The sequence below is a fragment of the Sapajus apella genome, unplaced genomic scaffold, assembly GCF_009761245.1.
Source record: "Sapajus apella isolate SASKATOON/1434 unplaced genomic scaffold, GSC_monkey_1.0 scaffold60, whole genome shotgun sequence".
Lineage (NCBI taxonomy): Eukaryota > Metazoa > Chordata > Mammalia > Primates > Cebidae > Sapajus > Sapajus apella.
The window spans coordinates 13,078,048-13,081,776 of record NW_022437000.1 but is presented as its reverse complement, the minus strand read 5'-3'; the positions used below and the strand labels follow the sequence as shown (position 1 = coordinate 13,081,776).

At 56.9% G+C, this 3,729-nt stretch overlaps 1 protein-coding gene across 2 annotated transcripts in view; it reads right to left on the bottom strand.

The window, feature by feature from the left end:
• F7 (coagulation factor VII) overlaps nucleotides 1–3,729 on the bottom strand; it is an 11,884-nt gene that overhangs the window by 3,580 nt on the left and 4,575 nt on the right. For both annotated transcript variants that reach the window (XR_004259228.1, XM_032246286.1), the window contains exons 3-5: nucleotides 2,536–2,560; nucleotides 2,352–2,465; nucleotides 540–680 (exon numbers count right to left, since the gene is read on the bottom strand). Coding sequence is in view for 1 of the 2 variants with exons in the window: in XM_032246286.1 (XP_032102177.1) it covers nucleotides 540–680; nucleotides 2,352–2,465; nucleotides 2,536–2,560 (280 nt within the window). In the remaining variant the exon portion in view is untranslated. The remainder of the gene's footprint in view (nucleotides 1–539; nucleotides 681–2,351; nucleotides 2,466–2,535; nucleotides 2,561–3,729) is intronic.

The window sequence follows — 3,729 nt, the reverse complement described above, 5'->3', positions numbered from 1 at the left end:
GTCCCTGCCTGAGACAGAGCGGGCGTGGGGTGTCCCTGCCTGAGACACAGCATGCGTGGGATGTCTCTGTCTTTGGAAGTGCAGCCCATTAGTTCCAGGCTGGTTTAGAGAAACATCCCATTTTCCCAGGAGCCTTTACAGGTTTAGGAATGCAGACTGGGGCAGCAGTCAGTACAGACATTGGCTGTGTCAAAGCAGATTCACGAACCCTAGCAGAGGTCCCATGAGTGGGGGTGGGATGTGAGACAATGCCTCACTTGTCTCCCCTGGCCTGCCTAGAATGGGCAGAGGGCCTGAGGCCATTCAGGGACTGCCCCAGGGTGCCCATCCTAGGCAATATGGCTCTGGCCTGTGCCACCTTGGTGCCCAGATCCCGCCTCACAGTTGGTCAGCGCATAGTGGGTGCTCAGTAGATGCGAAGCCACCCCCACCTGTCTTTTGTCCAGTAAGATAAGCCATAGTGGGACAAGGACGGGTGTCATCTGGACTGGGGGCCATCTGGTACATGAAGCCACAAGCAGCCCCTGGGGCCTGGTCACCTGTGGGCATGCAGGACACGCCATCTGCCAGCAGCGAGTATCCCTCGTGGCACCGACAGGAGCGCCTGGTGCCCGCGTGGTCGCTGCAGTACTGCTCACAGCCGCCATTCTCATTTATGCAGATCAGCTGGTCGTCCTTGTCTGCGGACAGGAAAGGGACAGCCCGAGAGTGGCCTCTTGGAGTCAGTGAGAGCCAGGCCCCTGGGTCAGCAGCGGCATTCTGCCTGGAAGGTGGCACTTAGCCGTGGGCGACAGACTGAGCTTGGCACCAACTGCTCCATGGACTGATCCAAAGGACGAGGCCTGGATCAGGAGTCACATGTCTGAACAGCCTTGTCAGCTGGGGGCAGCGCTGGCTGCAGTTGCATTTGGGGGATGCCTGGCTGGTGGGCAGTGGCCTCCAGGGCGACTGCTCTTCTAAGCAGCTGATGGGAAGCTGAAGGGAGCCTGGAGGAAAGTGAAAGTCCCTTGGGGACAATACAAGTGTCCAAGGGACTTCCAGTCAGAGACCCAACTGGCAAGAGGACCAGAGAGCTGAGATAGTTCTCCATGCTGTCCTCGTGCTGCCATGAGCCAGCCTGGGGACAGTCAGCCCCAGCACTGGCAATGGGTTCAGACAGAAGACACAGAACCGGCAGCCCGACTGCTTGATGCAGGCAAGGGGAGTGGCCCTGAGTAAGCCCAGGACTCCGGCGGGGAGGCTGCCCTGCAGCACGCACACCAGAGCTGCTGGGCACTGGGGCTGCTGGGCACCAGGGTTGAGCAGAGCTCTGAGGTGTCCTGGGCCCAGATGACCAGGAAGCCTTTCTCCTCAGCCTCCCCTACCCTGCTGGGCTCTCCTCTGCTTAGAGAAGAAAGCGGCTGCTGCCCGAGAGAGCTCATTCAGTGTAAGAACGTAGACGTGGATGGTCAAGGAGAAGGGGCAGCCTTTGCCTTGGCTCCTGGGAAGTGACCGCTAAGCCCTTGGAAGGTCCTGCCTGAGGGAATGTTGTTGTTTACCCAGGCCTTGGGCCATGCTGGATGGTCTAGCTGACCATGTGATGTATGGCGGGGCCTTGGGCCATACTAACAGCTTGGCCCCTGGAGGGGCTGGGACTTAGGTCAGCCACATGGGAGGTCAGCTGGGTCTTTGTGACTGAGCCCTGATAAAATCTCTGGACACCAGGGCTCGTGGCACTTCCCAAGTTGGCAGTATTTCCCACGGTCTCGTCATACATCGCTCTGGGAGAATTAAGAACTGTCCACATGACCCCACAGGGAGAGGACAACGGGAAGGTTGTGCCTGGGCTCTCTGCAGACTTAGGCCTGCATCCTTTGCAGTAATACACAGTAATGGTGACTGTATCCACTTCAGTGGGTTCTGTGAGTCCTTCCAGGGAATGACTGAACCAAGGGAGGTTGGGGGCCCCACACTTTGCAATAATTTAATATTCAAAAGGGAAAACCTTCAAACCTGTGTAATGGGAAGTAGAGAAGGGGAAGTTTACCAAGCTGTCTTGCCTGGTGGGATGTGGAAGTGGGACAGGGAGGGACACTAGGACTCTCAGCTGGGCCCTCTCAAGGGCTGAGAATTTCCCAGGGCGGGGAGCCCAAGGGGCCGCTGAGTCTTAGGCTTAGAATCTTGGGTCCCTCAATCAAAGACCTGACTGGAAGGAACTTCAAGGTCACCCATACCAACTTCCAACTGGGGCTGAGCCCAGAATGCCTGGTCCACACACCCCACCACGGTGCACCCTGCAGCCCGTGGGCCAGGCTGCCTCCACCAGCTCCCCCGGGCCCTCTGCAAATACAGGACCCAAAGCGGGGCCTCACTTGTCTCACAGTTCCGGCCTTCGAAGCCAAGGAGACAGAAGCAGATATAGGACTGGAACTGGTCCTCGCAGGAACCCCCGTTCTGGCACGGACTCGAGGCACACTGGTCCCCATCTGTGGAGTGGGCTGGCGTCAGTACACTGAGAAGGCCGCAGGCAGCATCGGCGGGTTATCATCTACTCACCACTGTAAGAAATCCAGAAGAGCTTCTGAGGAAACAAGAGAGGAAGCCCATGAGCCACACCTTCACCAGAGCACCCGTCAGTAAGCACTGGACAAACCACGAGCTAGGGTTGGGAGCTTGGACCTGGGCCTGGTAGGGTGGGCTCAGGGAGCCAGACTTTCCTCTGGAGCCGAGGGAAGTTTCTCCTAATCTTGGCCCCTCCCCAGGACATCTGGAACTATGGGTAACTACGCATTTCCTGCTCCCAAGTCAGAATAGCCGGGGTTCGGCCCTGACCTTCTGTTGCTGAGCTGTGGACCTGGGGCGAAGGACACAGCCTCTGGGCCACAGCTCCACCTCTGACAGGGCAGCCACACACACAGCTGACACTGGGAGAAGGTGCAGTAGCAGATGCAAAATATTCCACAAACTACAAAAGCGCTCCACAGAAAAAAGGGATTGCTGAAGAAACTTTTGGCCATCTGAACTCAAACTCACAGGGTGCTGCGAGAATATAGCACATGAGAACTGCTTTGAAAACTAGGTGTATAAAAATACTAGGCATGACCATCCTCCATTTGCCTGGAGATGACCATGTTGGCCTGTGTCTCAGACAGCTGGACTTCCTGTGAGTGTCAGGCTTCCTGTGAGTATGAGGCGTCCTGTGAGTGTGAGGTGTCTTGTGCATATGAGATGTGGTTCTCTGTGACTAGGAGGCATCCTGTGTGAGACGTCCTATGAGTGTGAGGTGAGATATCTCACATTGTGAATGTGAGATAGTCTATGAGTGTGAGGTGATCTGAGAGTGAGGTGTCCTGTGAGTGTGAGGTGACCTGTGAGTGTGAAGTGATCTGTGAGTGTGAAGTCTGTCCTGTGAGTGTGAAGTCTGTCCTGTGAGTGTGAGGTGACCTGTGAGTGTGAGATGATCTGTGAGTGTGAAGTCTGTCCTGTGAGTGGAGGTGACCTGTGAGTGGAGGTGACCTGTGAATGTGAGGTGACCTGTGAGTGGAGGTGATCTGTGAGTGGAGGTGCCCTGTGTGAGGTGCCCTGTGAGTGGAGGTGCCCTGTGAGTGGAAGTGATCTGTGAGTGTGAGGTGCCCCGTGAGTGGAGGTGCCCCGTGAGCGTGAGGTGCCCCGTGAGTGTGAGGTACCCCGTGAGTGGAGGTACCCCGTGAGTGGAGGTGCCCCGTGAGTGGAGGTGCCCCGTGAGTGTGA